The sequence below is a fragment of the Panulirus ornatus genome, chromosome 2 (genome assembly GCF_036320965.1).
Source record: "Panulirus ornatus isolate Po-2019 chromosome 2, ASM3632096v1, whole genome shotgun sequence".
Classification (NCBI taxonomy): domain Eukaryota; kingdom Metazoa; phylum Arthropoda; class Malacostraca; order Decapoda; family Palinuridae; genus Panulirus; species Panulirus ornatus.
In genome coordinates this window covers 61,485,108-61,504,811 of record NC_092225.1, presented here as the reverse complement: position 1 = coordinate 61,504,811, position 19,704 = coordinate 61,485,108, and the positions used below count along the sequence as shown (strand labels likewise).

At 45.4% G+C, this 19,704-nt stretch overlaps 1 protein-coding gene across 1 annotated transcript in view; it reads left to right on the top strand.

Moving 5' to 3' along the window:
* The first annotated feature begins 11,567 nt into the window (after positions 1-11,567).
* LOC139756613 (uncharacterized) overlaps positions 11,568-19,704 on the top strand; it is a 216,562-nt gene continuing 208,425 nt past the window's right edge. The window contains exon 1 of the mRNA XM_071676267.1: positions 11,568-12,493. Coding sequence (XP_071532368.1) covers positions 12,459-12,493 — 35 coding nt within the window. The 5' untranslated portion in view covers positions 11,568-12,458. The remainder of the gene's footprint in view (positions 12,494-19,704) is intronic.

Below are 19,704 nucleotides of genomic sequence, written 5' to 3'. Positions count from 1 at the left end.
AAAAAAAATATATATATATATATATATATATATATATTTTTTTTTTTTTTTCAACTATTCGCCATTTCCCGCGTTAGCGAGGTAGCGTCAGGAACAGAGGACTGGGCCTTTTTGGAATATCCTCACCTGGCCCCCCTCTGTTCCTTCTTTTGGGAAAAAAAAACATATATATATATATATATATATATATATATATATATATATATATATATATATATATATATATATATTATATATATATAATATATATATATTTTTTTTTTTTTTTTTTTCCTTATACTTTGTCGCTGTCTCCCGCGTTTGCGAGGTAGCGCAAGGAAACAGACGAAAGAAATGGCCCCCCCCCCATACACATGTACATACACACGTCCACACACGCAAATATACATACCTACACAGCTTTCCATGGTTTACCCCAGACGCTTCACATACCTTGATTCACTCCACTGACAGCACGTCAACCCCGGTATACCACATCGCTCCAATTCACTCTATTCCTTGCCCTCCTTACACCCTCCTGCATGTTCAGGCCCCGATCACACAAAATCTTTTTCACTCCATCTTTCCACCTCCAATTTGGTCTCCCTCTTCTCCTCGTTCCCTCCACCTCCGACACATATATCCTCTTGGTCAATCTTTCCTCACTCATTCTCTCCATGTGCCCAAACCATTTCAAAACACCCTCTTCTGCTCTCTCAACCACGCTCTTTTTATTTCCACACATCTCTCTTACCCTTACGTTACTTACTCGATCAAACCACCTCACACCACACATTGTCCTCAAACATCTCATTTCCAGCACATCCATCCTCCTGCGCACAACTCTATCCATAGCCCACGCCTCGCAACCATACAACATTGTTGGAACCACTATTCCTTCAAACATACCCATTTTTGCTTTCCGAGATAATGTTCTCGACTTCCACACATTTTTCAAGGCTCCCAAAATTTTCGCCCCCTCCCCCACCCTATGATCCACTTCCGCTTCCATGGTTCCATCCGCTGACAGATCCACTCCCAGATATCTAAAACACTTCACTTCCTCCAGTTTTTCTCCATTCAAACTCACCTCCCAATTGACTTGACCCTCAACCCTACTGTACCTAATAACCTTGCTCTTATTCACATTTACTCTTAACTTTCTTCTTGAATTGAGAGGGTGAAGGCATGTACAGAGCATCAGATTGGGGAAGAGCAGTGCGGTTTCAGAAGTGGTAGAGGATGTGTGGATCAGGTGTTTGCTTTGAAGAATGTATGTGAGAAATACTTAGAAAAGCAAATGGATTTGTATGTAGCATTTATGGATCTGGAGAAGGCATATGATAGAGTTGATAGAGATGCTCTGTGGAAGGTATTAAGAATATATGGTGTGGGAGGCAAGTTGTTAGAAGCAGTGAAAAGTTTTTATCGAGGATGTAAGGCATGTGTACGTGTAGGAAGAGAGGAAAGTGATTGGTTCTCAGTGAATGTAGGTTTGCGGCAGGGGTGTGTGATGTCTCCATGGTTGTTTAATTTGTTTATGGATGGGGTTGTTAGGGAGGTAAATGAAAGAGTCCTGGAAAGAGGGGCAAGTATGAAGTCTGTTGGGGATGAGAGAGCTTGGGAAGTGAGTCAGTTGTTGTTCGCTGATGATACAGCGCTGGTGGCTGATTCATGTGAGAATATATATATATATATATATATATATATATATATATATATATATATATATATATATATATATATATATATATAATATATATATATATATATATATATATATATATATATATATATATATATATATATATATATACATTAGATAGATTGATAAGCTTATACAGCTCAGGAGCCTTTTCACGAAAAGGTCGTAGGACTGTGTGAGTGTGTGTGTGTGTGTGTGTGTGTGTGTGTGTGTGTGTCTGTGTGTCTGTGTCTGTGTCTCTGTGTGTCTGTGCATGCGCGCGTATGAAAAGTGTTATACGCCTTAATGCTACACGTAAGTCAAACCATGTGTTGCTTATATCTATTGATCCATGATGTGTAACAGACACTGTTATTCTTTGTGGTTGTATCTCATTTAAGCTCCTTCCCCGAATCTCATCATCTGTGGTCCAATGTGTCACATTGGAGGAGACCTGGTCCTGATACACGCCACAGGTCACAAGGAGATGGATGTCTCACAACAGTACCGCATCTTAACGAAAGCAAGAAATCCGATTCAAATGATTTCGTAAAGATGTACAGTAAAGGGTTATATCTAACCCAAGTACAGGTCAATGAAAGGGAATGTTTGTCTGCAGGCAACATGTGTCTAGGTCATTATGACCCAGAGTCCCAGTGACCAACTGGTGATCATCATCCCCATGTCTTCCTGGGCTCAACACAAGACCATCACACACTGATGAAGAACCACGGGTATACATCACCACCGCTGCCGCCGTCCTGACCAGCAGCTACACCACCCTTAAGGAACTGGTTTTGGGAGGTACGATGCAACGCCGGCCTCTCCGGTTTGTAGCGCAGCCCAGCACGGGGAACCGTTGTAGAAGTTCTGCTGGGACGATGCTGAGACAATCCTCACTTAAGGAACTGTTGTAGAAGTTCTGCTTGGACGATGCTGAGAAAATCCTCACTTAAGGAACTGTTGTGGAAGTTCTGCTGGGACGATGCTGAGACAATCCTCACTTAAGGAACTGTTGTAGAAGTTCTGCTTGGACGATGCTGAGACAATCCTCACTTAAGGAACTGTTGTGGAAGTTCTGCTGGGACGATGCTGAGACAATCCTCACTTAAGGAACTGTTGTGGAAGTTCTGCTGGGACGATGCTGAGACAATCCTCACTTAAGGAACTGTTGTGGAAGTTCTGCTGGGACGATGCTGAGACAATCCTCACTTAAGGAACTGTTGTGGAAGTTCTGCTGGGACGATGCTGAGACAATCCTCACTTAAGGAACTGTTGTGGAAGTTCTGCTGGGACGATGCTGAGACAATCCTCACTTAAGGAACTGTTGTGGAAGTTCTGCTGGGACGATGCTGAGACAATCCTCACTTAAGGAACTGTTGTGGAAGTTCTGCTGGGACGATGCTGAGACAATCCTCACTTAAGGAACTGTTGTGGAAGTTCTGCTGGGACGATGCTGAGACAATCCTCACTTAAGGAACTGTTGTGGAAGTTCTGCTGGGACGATGCTGAGACAATCCTCCCTTATCCTTATGTTGAGTATCAAGAGGTGAAAGGTGAGGATAAGATTACCGATTAAGAGACGAAATTCATAAATTTAAGTGTCACCGCATCTGGTGATGGGCGGTTGGCTATCATGCCTCGATACATGAGGTAAAGATCTTGTTAATGAAGAGGAACACGAGAGGGGAAACCTCTCATTATAATGTCTTCCTTCCCGCACGTCAGCGGTGTCCTAACATGGCTCAGTTATGGCGAACCGTATAAACTACCGCGGAACAGAATGTATAAACACATGTTCGACAAAATGCTGCTTTGTCATTAATGGGAAGTCCCGTAGAGCATCCAACCCCATCTTTTGTTTCGCCAGAGGAGCATCAGATCCTTGGGAATGTGTTCGCACCACACTAAACCCTGGGTAGCGATGCTTACTTCGCAGGGGATCATCGTCCATTGCTCGTGGGTTCCCCTCCGCTGTAACTCGTGATGAAGATATAGCCTGCTATAAAATAGGAATGTTCTAATAAGGTTTAGAGGGGGGAAAAAAACCATATTGTGCGGCAGGGGTTAAACCCGTAACTACACAATTGTTTTAACTTATAACGACAAGGAACATGGACAGATCTCTCGCGGGAGATGAATAAAACGGACTCAATGATCAGTTCCGGATCTTTTCACTCTGGCCTTCATATTCTCAGAATTTACACTGCCTAATTGCCTCAGCAGTGAATTACCCCGACTTGCGTTTCAGTAAACACACAGGACCACAAGATCCCGCCAAAGCAACGCTCATTATCAAGGGAAAGACCTGGGAAGCAAAACAGAGAGAGGTAGGCAGCTGTTCTCTCCCTCCCAAAACAACATGCTGTGTATTCTTTTGTGGGAGACCGCTTCCCCACGGACGGTCTCCCTGCATAGCGGGCGGCGAGGGTGGCGGCTGGCAGGATGGGGTCGTGGTTAGCTGAGTGGAGATGGTGGCTGACTGGGAAGGTGTGGCGGCCGGCTGAGCAGCAAGGTGTTCGTAAGAAGGGTGGAGATAGTGGCTAGTTGGTTGGGTTGGTGGCCAGATGGGTGGAATAATGGTTGGCTTGGTGGGATGGTAGCTGGCTAGCTGGGTGAGGGTAGTGGCTGGCTGACTGGGTGTGAGTGATCGGCTGGGTGGAATGAGGATGGTGGCTTGCTGGCGGGGGATGTTGGCTGGCTGGCTGACTAAGGGTTGATCCTGGTTGGGTGGAATAGTGGCTGACTGGCACAGTGGGGTAATTATCTGCATGGTTTGCTGGAGTTGGTGGCTGGTTGGGAGGAAGTGATGACTGTCCAACCAAGGGCTGTGACTGGCCGGCTGGGTGGAGGAGGCGGTATTCTGGGAGTAGGAAGGGTCTGTTTGGGTGAGGGTAATGACTGCCTGGCTGGGTGGGGATTGTTGTTGGCTGAGTGTGGGTGGTGGCTTGCTGGCTGGCTTGTTACAAAATTGTTAGGGTGGCGGCTGAATTACATGGTGGAGTTTGTGTCTTCTTAGATTGCTGGGGATTGTGACTGGCTGGGTGGAGGTGGTGGCTGGGGGCGATGACTGGTTGGCTGACTGGGGACAGACTGGTTGCATGGGCAGACGGGTGCACGGCTGGTTGAGGGAGGCGGTGTTCTGTTGGGACATGGTGTCTATTTGAATGAGAGTATTGACTGGCTGGGTGGGTGGTGTTCGTTCGCTGGATGGTTGGCCGGTAGGGTTTTGGCTGGTTGCGTGGGGTTGATGTCCATTTGGTTGGCCGTCTCTTATTTTCTAAGAATTTACTTTCATCATTAAACACTCTATCATTTTCTGCACGCTGTTTGGAGGATCTACGCACTACCCCTTTGATAGATTTGAACGTCTTAATCCACTTAATTCAAATTGTATTGAATCGTATGCGTAGAAATCTAATTTCTTAACAGTCTTTGCCTGTGGGTCGTTGTGCAGGCATCACAGAACACCGCAATCGGATTGGTGAAGCTTGAGAGACAGTATCATTTCCCGTCGTTGTTAACTCTGATGGTAAGTGTTTTTTTGTTTTGCTGAATTTATCTACTGCTGTGAAATCAAGCTTTTCTGACAGAGCAAATGATGTCAGTTCATCGTATATCACATCAACTCTTCTGTCACTGGCGTTAAAAACGTCAATATTTCACTCGAAGTCGAAGGCTCTCTGGTCCGTTGGCTGGGTGAGGTGGTGGCTGGCTGGTTGGATGGGTGTGGGTGGTATTTGGCTAGGTGGGGGCTGTGACTCTCTGGCTTGGTACTAGCGGTAGCTTGCTCGCTGGGAGGAAGGATGGTTGGCTTGGGGGAGTTGGTAGGTGGCTCGATGAGTGTGGTGACCGGCTGACTGGGTGGAGGTGGCTGTTAGCTAGATAGAGACGATGGCGGGTAGAGTGGGTCTGTGATTGGTTGGTTGTTTGGGCGACGAGGCATTTTGGTTTGACATTGTAACTGACTGAATGAGCGTGGTGTTTGGATGGCTGAGTGGAGGTGTCTGATGGCTCAGTGGGGATGGTGGCTGATTGAGTGGTGGAAACTGCTGACTGGATAGGGATTGTTGATGGATGGCTGGGAAGGTGGGTGGTAGGGCGGGGATGTGGCTGGCTGAGAGAAGTCTTAGTTCACCAGATGGAGGTGATGACTGGCTGAGGAAAATGGCTGGCTGAGGTTTTGGCTGGCTGGTTGGAGATGGTGCCTGGTTGTGTTGTCTGGCCAGCTGAATGAGGATGATGACCTGCTCGCTGAAGGGAAGTTGCAACCTAGATGGGAATGGAAGCTTGTTAAGTGGAGTATGTGGCCTGACGAGTGGGGTTAGTGGTTGGTTGAGTGGAGATGGTGACTGGCCGGCTGGATGAAGAGAGTGGCTGGCGGAGCGTGGGTGGCGGCTGGTTGGACGGGAGTGATGGTGGAGATGGTGGTTGCTTAGGTAAGGGTGTTGGCCAGTTAGATGGGAGCTATGAAGGTTGTGGTTGGCTGAGATGGGGGTAATGGTTGTCTGGTTAGAGGTGTGAGTGGTTGGATGGATGGAGGTCGGTTGGGTGGATGGGATGGTGGCTAGGTGGGCAAGGTTAGTTGCTGGATGGCTAAGTGGGAGTGGCAGCTGGCTGGCTGGCTAAGGGTAATGGCTGATTGGGTGGGCATTGTGGCCGGCTGATTGGCTGGAAAACTGGCTGACTGGGTGGGGATGGTGACTGGCTTGGTCGGTGGGGGTAGTTATTAGCTGGGTATGAGACTGACCGGCTTAGTGAGAGTGGTGGCTGTCTGAGTTAGGGTGACAGCTAACTGGATGGAGCTGGTAGGTGGACAGGTCAGGATAATGACTGGCTGACTGGTTTGGAGAACTGGTGGCAGGATGGGAGGAAGTGATGGCCGGCTAGGTGTGAGTGGTGGTTCGCTGAATGGGGGTAGTGGCTAGCTTAGTGCGGGTGATGACTGGCTTTGAGGAGGCTGTAACTATCTGGCTGGCTGGAGGTCGTGGCTGGAAGGTTGTATGGAGTGTTGCCTGGCTGGATGGGCGTGGGTAGTTGATGGCTGGGATGGGGTGGAAGGCCGGCTGGTTAGGTAGGGGTTGCTGCTGACACGCTGGGGTGACAGGCTGGGGGGAGAGGGGTCGTTCCTAAATGGCTAGGTGGATGAAGATCGTCGTTATTGGCTGGATGACGATTATAGATGGTTTGCCAGGGTTAGTGGTTGGCTTGTTAGAGGAGCAGCTGGCAGGATTTGGGTGGTGGATAGTTTGCTGGTGGGGTGATTTACTGGTTGGTTGGGCTAACATGGTGGCTGCGCGGATGGGAGTTTTTGCTTGGTGGATGGGTAAGGGTGATGAGTGGCCAGGTGTGTGGAGAAGGTGGCTGACTAGGTGGTGGTGGTGGCGGCATTATGGGTGGACGTAGTGGATCGTTGTGTGAGGGTAGCGACTAGATGGATTTGGTGACTGGTTTGACGGAGGTAGGGACTGGTTGGGTGAATAGAGCTAGTTTCTGGCTGGGTGGATAGGGGTGGATGCCGACTGGATTGGGTTAGCGGTTGGATGGGTGGAGGTGGTGCTTCTCTGGGTGGGAATGGTGGATAGCTGACTGGAAACTGGGAATTTTTAGGAAGAGGAGGGGGGGGGGGGGTCATTGCTGACTGATTACGCATGGTGCATGGTTGAGTAGTGGTGGTGCCTGGTTGGTAGCTGGTTGACTGACTAAGGAAGGAGGCTCACTGGGTGGGTGGGCGGTTAGGTGGAATAGCAGTCGGAGGTAGTGTTTGGCTGGAGGGGGTTGATGATTGACCTGGTGGATGGGTCGGGGATTGCTGAGTGGGTGGGGATAGCGGCGGGTCGGGTAGAGGTGGTTGACGGTTGCGTGAGGTTGGCTGCTGGCTGGGTAAGGTGTTGGGTGGGTGGGTGTGGATGGTGGTGGGCAGGGTGAATGTGGCGAGTGGCTGGATTCGGCTGGTAGCAGGGTGGGGAGGGCTGGTGGCTGGCTGAGTGGAGCTGGTGGCAGTGTGGGTGGGGCTGGAGGCTGAGTAGGAGGGTGAGAGTCGTTGCTGTCTGGGTGGAGGTGGTGGCTGGTAAGGCGTTGTGGTTGGGTGGGTGGGTGGGTGGAAGTAGTGGCTTCCTGACTGCCGGGGTGGCTGGGTGAGGTTTCTTCTGGTCTGGAGTGGGTAGGTTGGTGGGGTTAAGTATCTTGCCATTGCCTGGGCTGGTGGGTGAGGCTGACCCCTTGGCCTGGTGGGGGCTGGTGGGCGGGGTCATCCTCCTGGCTTGTCGGGGGAGGGTGGGTGGGTGGGGTCGGCCTCCTGGCTGAGTCGGGGTGGGTTTTGCGGGGGTGGAGGACAGGAAGGGTGAGTGGGTCCAGCCGGTGAAAGCTGTGTACTGTAGTTTAGCGTCCCTGCTCCTCAGGACCTTCCTGCTTGGTGGCGACTCTGATATACTTGTAGATGCATTAGGGAGATGACTGATGCTTGTGGAGGCACTGGAAGGGGGCTCTGTTACTCCACTGTATATGGGAAGGAGGCTCTGATGGTTGTATGTGCAGAGGAAGGAGGCTCTGTTGGCTGTACATACATGAGGAGGGATTCTGATAATTGTACGTACATGAGGAGAGGGTTCTGATTCTTGTATGTACATGAGGAAGGGATTCTGACAATTGTTCGTAAATGAGGAGGAGGTTCTGATGCTTGTACGCACATGAGGAAGGGATTCTGATCATTGTACGTACATGAGGAGAGGGTTCTGACGCTTTTACCTACATGGGGAGGGGGGAATCTGACGCATGCACGTACATGGAGAGTGGGTTTTGACGTTTCCGCGTACACGAGGAGGGGACTTTGATATATGTATGTACATGGAAGAGGGTTCTGTTGTTGTCATGTACGCGGGGAGGGGACTCTGATGCTTTTAGATATATTGGGAGTGGTCTCACCCTTACAGATACAGGAGGAGTGGAATTACTGCTGTAGATCCATGGGAGGAGGCAATGATGGTTTACATACAAGGGAAGAAGGCAATGATGCTTGTATATACATGGGGAGTGGACTGATGCTTGCAAATGCTGGGGGAAATATATGTATAAAAATGGACGTGGAAGCTTCGTCCTCGCCACTACCATGGAGTTCGATGCAACCAGGTCCTGAAATGAGCGTCAAGTGTGTGAGCTGCCAGTGTGAAGCACAGTGCCTGCAATGTTAATGTGTTGCACAGTGCCTGGAATGTTAATGTGTTGCACGGTGCTTGAGATGTTAATGTGTTGCACAGTCCCTGGGATGTTAATGTGATGTAGTGTTCAACGTCCTGGAATGTTAATGTGATTTTTTTTTACTTTTCAGCGTCCTGGGATGTTAATGTGATGTACTGGTCAATGTCCTGAATTTTAATGGGATGCACTATTCAACGTCTTTCAGAAAACGTTTAGAAATAACGGTAAATCATGATACGTAAAATAATCAAACAATAAGGATATGAATCATGTAAATAATGATGTGTAAAACAGATACATTCACCCAGGTAAAAACATGACAATATTTACCCAGGTAAGAACATGGCAATATTTATCCAGGTAAGAACATGGCAATATTTACCCAGGTAAGAACATGACAATATTTACCCAGGTAAGAACATGACAATATTTACCCAGGTAAGAACATGACAATATTTACCCAGGTAAGAACATGACAATATTTACCCAGGTAAGAACATGACAATATTTACCCAGGTAAGAACATGACAATATTTACCCAGGTAAGAACATGACAATATTTACCCAGGTAAGAACATGACAATATTTACCCAGGTAAGAACATGACAATATTTACCCAGGTAAGTCATCTTGATGATGAGTACAATTAAAAGCTCATTAATGTTGGTGAATCGTGCTGATTCCCCCCCCTAGAACCGCCAGTCACCCAACCTCCCTCCACTTACCGCCTTCCACCTTCTGCTGTCTTCCACCTGCCCCTCTCCTCCACCTGCTCCTCTCCTCCGTCTTACCCGCCACTACCACCACACGTCTCACTCGCCACCGCCACCTCATCTCACCACCCAACAGCAACACCAAACCTCTCACCAACTCACCACCACCACCACCACCACACATTCTACCACCCACCACCACCACCACCACCACCACAACCCTCACCTGCACCTCCACCACATATTCCACCCAGCACCACCGCCACGCCTCCAAGCCACCATCACACCTCCCACCTACCACAACCGCCGCGCCTCCGACTCACCACCACTACCGCCACACTTCTCACCCATAACCACAACTACACGTACCGACCAGCACCACCACCACCACCTTGCCTCTTACCCACCATTACACCAACCCACCATAACGTATCTCATCCACCATCACCACAGTCAAACCACCCAGCCATCATTATCTCACCTCTCACCCAACGACATGACCCCACCCTACACCCCCACACCTCTCATCCACCACCCCCTTCACTACCACAGCCAAGTCTCTTATCCACCACCACTACACCTCTCATCCACCACTGTATCCAACACCATTACACCTCTCATCTCACCACCACACCTCACATCCACCACCGCCACCCCCATCATCACCATAAACACATCTCTTGCCCACCACTATATCCAACACCTCCACACCTCTCATCCACCACAGCCACATCTCTTATCCATCACCACCACACCTCTCATTCACCACCACTCCCTCACCATCACAGCCACATCTCTTATCCACCACCAACACGTCTCCATCCCCTCACCACCACAGCCACATCTCTTATCCACCACCAACACGTCTCCACCCCCTCACCACCACAGCCACATCTCTTATCCACCACTAAATCCACCACCACCACACCTCCCAGCCTCTTCCAACAACACCACATCTCCCATATTCATTTCCATATCAACAACACCACATCTCCCATCCATCACCACCATGATACTTCCCACCCACCACCACCACACCTCTCATCCACCACCATCACCACCACACCTCTCATCACCCCCCCCCCCCCGCAACACCACCTCATTTCCCACCCACCACCCACCAGCACACCTCCCACCCACCACCATCACCACCACACCTCTCATCCACCACCATCACCACCACACCTCTCATCCACCACAGCCACATCTCTTATCCATCACCACCACACCTCTCATCCACCACCATCACCACCACACCTCTCATCCACCACCATCACCACCACACCTCTCATCCACCACAGCCACATCTCTTATCCATCACCACCACACCTCTCATCCACCACCATCACCACCACACCTCTCATCCACCACAGCCACATCTCTTATCCATCACCACCACACCTCTCATCCACCACAGCCACATCTCTTATCCATCACCACCACACCTCTCATCCACCACCATCACCACCACACCTCTCATCCACCACAGCCACATCTCTTATCCATCACCACCACACCTCTCATCCACCACAGCCACATCTCTTATCCATCACCACCACACCTCTCATCCACCACCATCACCACCACACCTCTCATCCACCACCATCACCACCACACCTCTCATCCACCACAGCCACATCTCTTATCCATCACCACCACACCTCTCATCCACCACAGCCACATCTCTTATCCATCACCACCACACCTCTCATCCACCACAGCCACATCTCTTATCCATCACCACCACACCTCTCATCCACCACAGCCACATCTCTTATCCATCACCACCACACCTCTCATCCACCACCATCACCACCACACCTCTCATCCACCACCATCACCACCACACCTCTCATCCACCACAGCCACATCTCTTATCCATCACCACCACACCTCTCATCCACCACAGCCACATCTCTTATCCATCACCACCACACCTCTCATCCACCACAGCCACATCTCTTATCCATCACCACCACACCTCACATCCACCACCGCCACCCCCATCATCCCGGGGCACCCAGCACCCCTTCACATACCCAGATCTGCAAAATCTTAGCCTGGAAGAGGTGCGTTGAGCAGGTGGTAGAGGTAGGTAAAGGAGGGGGGCGGCAAACACTCCCTCCCTCCCACCCACCACCGTATGGTGGTGTCGGTACTGCACTTCGGAGGACTCGCCTAGTGGCACTCGGGCCTGCGGAAGAGGCGACGGCACCAGACGCGCCCGCAGTACTGGCGAAGAAGTGCGGGCCTTCGGGAGATGCCCCTTGGAGTGCAATACGGCGCGCTCCTTCCATACCTGGAGGTGGTGTGTGTGTGTGGGTGGACAGTCACCCCTGTGTCGCGCCGCTGTCACGCTGGTGTCACGATATAGAATTTTGTGGTGTGTGCTAAAAGCCATGATGAGCCGTGAGCTGTGACGAAAGAATTGATATCACTGGCATTCGTGGAAAAGAAAAGAAAGAGAGGAAAAAAAATATATATATATATAAGAAAATCCAGCAAATGCAGTTCTTGGATAATAGGCATCTGTCGCCATTCATAGAGTCACCACAAGTCCACAATCTGTAAAAGGAAGGACCCATGATCTGACCTATACCACTCCGTCTTATATCCGTACGTATGTGCACAGAGCGAGCGGCTTTTTCTTAAAAAAAAAAAAATGACCCGACACTTACTCTTGTGGAAATAAACGTTTGTAACCTTCCCGTACCCAGCAGGGCCCAGGAACCCATTAAACTCACCTCAACGACCATTGCCTGGACTGACTGACCAATCAGCGAGGAATTAGCCGCTTGGAGGGCCAAGGTGTGATGCTGTGATTGGTCAGTTTTTGGGGTAGTTAGCACGCGCGGGGTCCTTCGGGCACGCGATTGTGTGCGGCTATGCTTGCCGCTGCCGACACCTTCTCCATAGCCACGTGAGTATTGTCCTCCTGTCTCCTGTATCTACTGACACTTGCTGTAGTGTACTGCTACGGCTTGTTACAGCCCTGTACCCTCGGGTATAGTGTGCTGCTACAGCGTGATACAGCACTGTACTTCCGGCTATAGTGTGTTGTTGCAGTTTGTTACAGCCCCTTTATTGCCGACTGTAACATGCTGATGTAACCTGTTGCATAGCTGAAGTGTGTTTCTGCAGCTTGCTACGGCTTGGCCCTCTGCTTCCGGCCATGGTTTGCTGCAAGATTTTACAGCATTGTAATGTGTTGCAAGGTGTTTCAGTCCTGTAACTGCAGACCGTATTCTGCCGCCGGATATAATGTGTTGCAAGATGGTACAGTCCTATACTGCCGGCTGTAACGTGCTGCAGGATGTTACAGCCCTGTTACCTTCGATTGTAGTATGCTGTTACAGCTTCATACAAGCCTGTACTGCCAGCAGTGGTATGGTGCAAGATGATACAGCCATGGAGTGCTGCTGCAGCATGTTACAGGCCTGTACAGGCAGCACCAGCAGTATGCTGCAAGTTGACACATGCCTGTACAGTCAGCTGGGGTGTGGCTGTGTTTGCAATTCTTGATGGGTGTCATCTGATTTACCCTCATACGTCTGTGTCACGAGTTTGGTAGTGGAATCCTGTAAGTGTGTGTGGTAGTGGGGTCCTGTAAGTGTGTGTGTGTGTGGTAGTGGGGTCCTGTGAGTTTGTGTGAGGGGTAGATGCAAGCCTATAGCGAAGGTCGGTGGCGTGTGATGATGCGGTGTTCGCTGCATTGCTGTGGCGCGCACACTCTTCTCTCCATGTGTTTGCGGGTAAACCTTGTACAATGTGTGGTTTGCAGACTTGTATGGTCTTACAATGTCATCAAGTGCGAGGGGTTGGTTGAATACATCCGACATGGCTGTACTGGAAACGTGTGTGGTGGATGGTGTCCGCCACGCAAAGCGCCAGGGGGACACGTAGACGAACTTTTTTTTTCTTTTTTTTTTTGCTTTTCTATAATGTACGTAATAACACGGATCCTACAACCGCACTGGTATGATAATTACTTACATCACATAGCAGAACATTTTCGTTTCCCTGAGAGTCGGAAATGGAAAAATAAGAAAAATACATCGAGGAAAGAAATGGAAGTGTGTGTGTTGAGCCTGCACGATCCGACGGTACGCATTTCCTCTACAGAATTCCCTCTGAATGACGTGGTATGCAAGGAATAAATCTTACTACTAACATGGACTGAATCGTAAATCACTCGTTAACTAGGAAAAAAAATATCTTAGAAATTTGAAATATGAATTTTACAAATCTAACTTCATTATTATTCGTGGATTATCATTCTGGAAATTTGCCATCTTGATGATAGAGTTTGATTGATTTCCTCTACTGATGGGAAGGGACGGGAGGGCTGTGTAACCGATGCGGTGAGGCTCAGGTGTTAAAAGTCAGGCGTTGCGGCGGTAACTGACTTGCCATCTTAATCTTAAGCGTCAACCGCAAGCCACAGGCCTTACAGAGAGAGAGAGAGAGAGAGAGAGAGAGAGAGAGAGAGAGAGAGAGAGAGAGAGAGAGAGAGAGAGAGAGAGGTGGTATAAATCCAGCGGAGTGCAGAGTTCACAGCCCGGAAGCTCGATTGGAGATACCATACGACAGACACTTTGAGTTCTTTCACGCATACCCGCTTTCGAAATATAGTCCCTCATTTCCCTACGGAAGGTTGTTTCTAAGCATTCCCTAGTAATGGCCCACCGTGTGATGGTAAAGTTGACAGCGGAACATTAGAAACTCACCACAGGAAATCCTTAAAACACAAGACTCACCTTCCTTAAACTGGCGCAAAGTAAGGGCTGATTTGTTGCAGGTATACAAGTGGGAAGATGGGAGTAGATAAGGGAGAACGTAAATGAGGAACTTAACCCCTAAACCCATGAGGGGAAAATAACGAATGATAGAACCAAATCACAGAAATGCAGGCACCATGAAAGCTATCGGTAAACTCTGGTGTGGGGAGTGGGTCGTCAACGAATGGTATAAGACACTAACATACTGGAGAATTTCAGGTATGGATTGATAAATGCATGACTAGGAATGACTGGCTATTAAAGGAATCTGCCTCTGATAGGCCTCCTTTAGTGACCTCCAGGCTTGTGTGGGGTGTATACCTGTGATAAAAAACACCGTGGCAGTTTACGGTACTCTATGGTAAGAGCACAGTCTAGACAAAGTACAATAGTTTACAATGTTTTGAAAGATATATGTAGGTAGGGAGTTTAGAGTTTTCAATGCATCATATACAGATAGGGAAAAAATCACAGAAGCTTTCACAACAGCTTTCTGCCTAACAGTTATGATCATGTGGAAATGCCTGACATTCTCTGCGAGGAGAGAGGGTCTGTTGCTGTCTGAGAGCCGAGCATAACAGACGTCCCTGACTCGTCCACTAAACTTAACGTTGTGACGTACACTGACATCACACCAGACACTACCCTCAGCACTATACCTGGAGGATCCACACACACACACACACACACACACACACACACACACACACACACAGCACACACATATGCACACACAACACACACACACACACACACACACACACACACACACACACACACACACACACATACAAACCACTATAATGCATCCGGGTCGCGATCTGATGATAGCCTCTGTGCCAACAGATAATCAGATGTCATATGTGGGAAAGATATCTCTAAACTGGTTTATCTCTTTTTTTTTTTGTAACTTCTTTATCTGTTGCTGAATTTGGGCGTAATATGTGGCTGTAGACTTGTAACACTGTCGCATGTTGGTCGGATTAACTGTTAAGTGTTCTCAACATCAGGTGTGTCGAATTTCTTAATGCACAATGATACACTGTTTGAGGGCAGGAGGTTTCGCTTTTTTTCATATCCAGGTCTATCCACAGTCATCTTCGTCTGGATTTGTCCTATAAACAGAATCTCTCTCTACCATTATCACTTATAGCAATATATATATATATATATATATATATATATATATATATATATATATATATATATATATATATATATATATATATATATATACATATATATATATATATAAATATATATATATATATATATTATCATTGGGGATAGGGGAGAAAGAATACTTCTCACGTATTCCCTGCGTGTCGTAGAAGGCGACTAAAAGGGAAGGGAGCGGGGGGCTGGAAATCTTCCCCTCTCATTTTTTTTTTCTTTTATTTTCCAAAGGAAGGAACAGAGAAGGGGGCCGGGTGAGGATGTTTCCTCATAGGCCCAGTCCTCTGTTCTTAACGCTACCTCGCTGAGGCGGGAAATGGCGAATAGTATGAAAAAAAAAAAAAAATATATATATATATATATATATATATATATATATATATATATATATATACATATATATATATATATATATATATATATATATATATATATATATATATATATATATATATATATATATATATATCCCATTTTAGAAAGTTAAAATTGGGAGGTGAGTTTGAATGGAGAAAAACTGGAGGAAGTGAAGTGTTTTAGATATCTGGGAGTGGATCTGGCAGCGGATGGAACCATGGAAGCGGAAGTGGATCATAGGGTGGGGGAGGGGGCGAAAATTCTGGGAGCCTTGAAGAATGTGTGGAAGTCGAGAACATTATCTCGGAAAGCAAAAATGGGTATGTTTGAAGGAATAGTGGTTCCAACAATGTTGTATGGTTGCGAGGCGTGGGCTATGGATAGAGTTGTGCGCAGGAGGATGGATGTGCTGGAAATGAGATGTTTGAGGACAATGTGTGGTGTGAGGTGGTTTGATCGAGTAAGTAACGTAAGGGCAAGAGAGATGTGTGGAAATAAAAAGAGCGTGGTTGAGAGAGCAGAAGAGGGTGTTTTGAAATGGTTTGGGCACATGGAGAGAATGAGTAAGGAAAGATTGACCAAGAGGATATATGTGTCGGAGGTGGAGGGAACGAGGAGAAGAGGGAGACCAAATTGGAGGTGGAAAGATGGAGTGAAAAAGATTTTGTGTGATCGGGGCCTGAACATGCAGGAGGGTGAAAGGAGGGCAAGGAATAGTGAATTGGAGCGATGTGGTATACCGGGGTTGACGTGCTGTCAGTGGATTGAATCAAGGCATGTGAAGCGTCTGGGGTAAACCATGGAAAGCTGTGTAGGTATGTATATTTGCGTGTGTGGACGTATGTATATACATGTGTATGGGGGTGGGTTGGGCCATTTCTTTCGTCTGTTTCCTTGCGCTACCTCGCAAACGCGGGAGACAGCGACAAAGCAAAAAAAAAAAAAAAAAAAAAAATATATATATATATATATATACATATATATATATATATATATATATATATATATATATATATATATATATATTATCCCCAGAATTCCCTTTATGAGGTTCCTACAAGCTTTAAAGTTGCACTCCTCGCGGGAACAGATTAAAATAGGTGCCTTTGAGGCGAAATTGGTCCTCAACGACAGTGCTCATTTCTGTCCACTGACAATGACGTATAGATTTGTCCAATTTGACTTTTCACAGTGTTACCGCTTGAAGACAGAGTCCACACACACACACACACACATACACACACACACACACACACAGGAGCTTCCGCAGTGTAATGTTTAGCATTGTTGACCATCATTTACGCACTGGCCAGCACAGGCAGTGACCGATGAATCGGTACGTAACTCAGGCTACACACACACACAAACACACACTCATATATATATATATATATATATATATATATATATATATATATATATATATATATATATATATATATATATATATGTATATATATATATATATATATATATATATATATATATATATATATATATATATATATATATATATATATTGGAAAGGATCACAATTTTGCTCGTGATCAAGTAAATTCCTATGAGTCCACGGGAAAAATGAAACGATAGGTTCCCAAGTGCACTTTCATGTAATAATCACATCATCAGGGGAGACACAAGAGAGCAATATAACAGTCCGTTGGTAAACAACGAAGAGACGTAGCTAAGATTCCATTTGGTAAACATACGATTGTCCAAGAAAAACGACTAGCGTATAGTAAACTATTATGTGGACATTAAGGTGAATTATTTATAAATTTCATCAACAATAAAGTTGTCCAATTTAAATAGACCTTCACTAATATTAAGATTATAACTCTTTGTGTATTTCAGAATAGAAGATTCAATGATGTTTCTCGTGGTAATGGAGTTAGAGTTAATAACTGAGGTGGCATTACTCCAGTCAATACAGTGATCATAGTTTTTAACGTGATTAAACAAGCCATTTGATTCTTGTCCCGTTCTTATACTATATTTATGTTGCTTAAGTGTAACAGAAACATCCTTACCAGTCAGCTTTGATGTTTCCTCACTTTTCACAAAAGTTCCAGTTGATGACCTTTTTGAATATCTGTTTGATGTTTTGGATGATATTCACGTACCAGTTTCAAAGTCTGTTTTCACTGAACTGATAAAATTGTGCATAGAATACTGTGTATTTCAATTCACTGGAGATTATTATGCTCAAAAATTTGGCATGACAATGGGTAACCCTCTTTCACCTGTACAGAATAATCTTTATAAGGAGTTTTTTGAAACAAAATTGCTAAAGGATATCTTACCTTTTAATGTAGTCTGGTTCAGGTATGTAGATGATGTTCTTTGTGTTTAGCCAACAAATGAAAACTTACAAGCATTTCTCCCCTTACTTAACAAATTTAGTGCCTTCCATTAAATTCATTGTAGAAAATGAAAATAATGGTATGTTATCATTTTTAGAATGCATGATCCATAGGCAAGGAAACAAGTTTAAGTTTAGCATATGCAGAAAACCTACCAATGTATGCTCATATATCTATTATTACTCATCTCAACATGACAGAGTTAAATTATCATCATTTCAACCTATGTTCCTTAGGGCATTACGTATTTGCAGTCCAGAGTATATTGATTATGAGTTTGCGAAGATATATTCTATTGGATCTAAGTTAAAGTACCCTTCATCTTTCATTAAGTTAGCAAAGAAATAATTTTATAGAGTTGAACCCAAACCTCCCACCGACACTAAGAATCTTTTGGTTTTCCCTTTTCATAATAATTTTACTTTACTTCCCATGTTGCTTAAATCCTTAAATGTAAATGTTGTTCTCAGCAACAATAATACTATAAAGGATATCTTAGTCAGGAACTCACCAGAAAATTCTCCTGGGTGCATCTATAAAGTGCCATGTAGAAATTGTGATAAGTTTTATGTTGAGCAGACTGGTAAGAATCTTTCTGTTAGATTTAAGCAACATAAATATGGTATAGGAACGGGAGAAAAATCAAGTGCTTTGTTTAATCACGTTAAAACTATGATAACTATATTGATTGGAGTAATGCCACCTCAGTTTTTAACTCTAACTCCAGTACCACGAGAAACATCATCGAATCTTCTATTATCAAATACACAAAGAAATATAATCTTGATATTAGTGATGGTATATATATATATATATATATATATATATATATATATATATATATATATATATATATATATATATATATATATAACTTTATCAGTTCAATGAAATTAGACTTTGAAACAGATAAATGAATATCATCCAAGACATCAAATGAATATTCTAAAAGGTCATCAACTGGAACTTTAGTGAAAAGTAAGGAAGCATCAAAGCTAACTAGTTTAGAATTAAAATCAACATTGATATTGTTTAGCTTGTTGACTAAATCTACATTGTTCATCATATTAGAATTTGATACCTTACCCACTAAAGGGCTTAATAAAGAAACTAACCATTTTGACAATTTATATGTGATGGAACCTACTGAACTCACTATAGGTCTTGCTGGAAAATTATGTTTGTGTTTTGATAAGTCCTTACATATATGGCAATGAAAGGGACAAAGATGAAATGTGAAATGTTGCCTTTCAACAACATTAATTTAAGTAATGATGAAATTAATATCTGTAAGGGTTTAGTGTATGCCAGTTTGTCAAAACTAGTGGAAGCTAATTGCCCTAAAAGATTCATAAGAGCTATTAACACCTTAAAAAAAGACAAGGATATACATATTACTAAAGCAGATAAGTCTAACTCTGATATATATATATATATATATATATATATATATATAT